At 61.0% G+C, this 364-nt stretch overlaps 1 protein-coding gene across 1 annotated transcript in view; it reads left to right on the plus strand.

The window, feature by feature from the left end:
• CCDC124 (coiled-coil domain containing 124) overlaps nt 1–364 on the plus strand; it is a gene marked incomplete at its 5' end in the record, with an annotated part of 1,357 nt that overhangs the window by 625 nt on the left and 368 nt on the right. Inside the window, one exon of the mRNA XM_010135565.1 lies at nt 49–251. Coding sequence (XP_010133867.1) covers nt 49–251 — 203 coding nt within the window. The remainder of the gene's footprint in view (nt 1–48; nt 252–364) is intronic.

A 364-nucleotide genomic window follows, 5' to 3' on the forward strand; every position in this document is an offset into this window, starting at 1 on the left:
GGCTGGGGTGGAGGGTGACAGCTCCCCCTTTCCTCCCTCCCTGCACAGGGGAGAAGGAGAAGACGCACCTGGAGGTCCCCTTGGAGGAGAACATCAACAGGAGGGTTCTGGAGGAAGGGTCAGTGGAGGCCAGGACCATCGAAGATGCCATCGCTGTCCCCAGGTACGTGGCCGTATCCTTCCAGACGCTCAAAAACTTCTCCTGCAACTTCGAAGACCAGGACACGGCCCTGCCCTCTTCTGTGGAGAGGGTTTGAAGCAAGATGGGGAAACACTAAGGGGTTTTGTGCTCCATCACCCAGGTTCCTGCACTGGCACTCGGTTGCGCCGCCTGGGGGGTGGGGGTCTCATGCCCCGCTCCCCA

This window comes from Buceros rhinoceros, unplaced genomic scaffold (assembly GCF_000710305.1).
Source record: "Buceros rhinoceros silvestris isolate BGI_N320 unplaced genomic scaffold, ASM71030v1 scaffold20944, whole genome shotgun sequence".
Taxonomy (NCBI): domain Eukaryota; kingdom Metazoa; phylum Chordata; class Aves; order Bucerotiformes; family Bucerotidae; genus Buceros; species Buceros rhinoceros.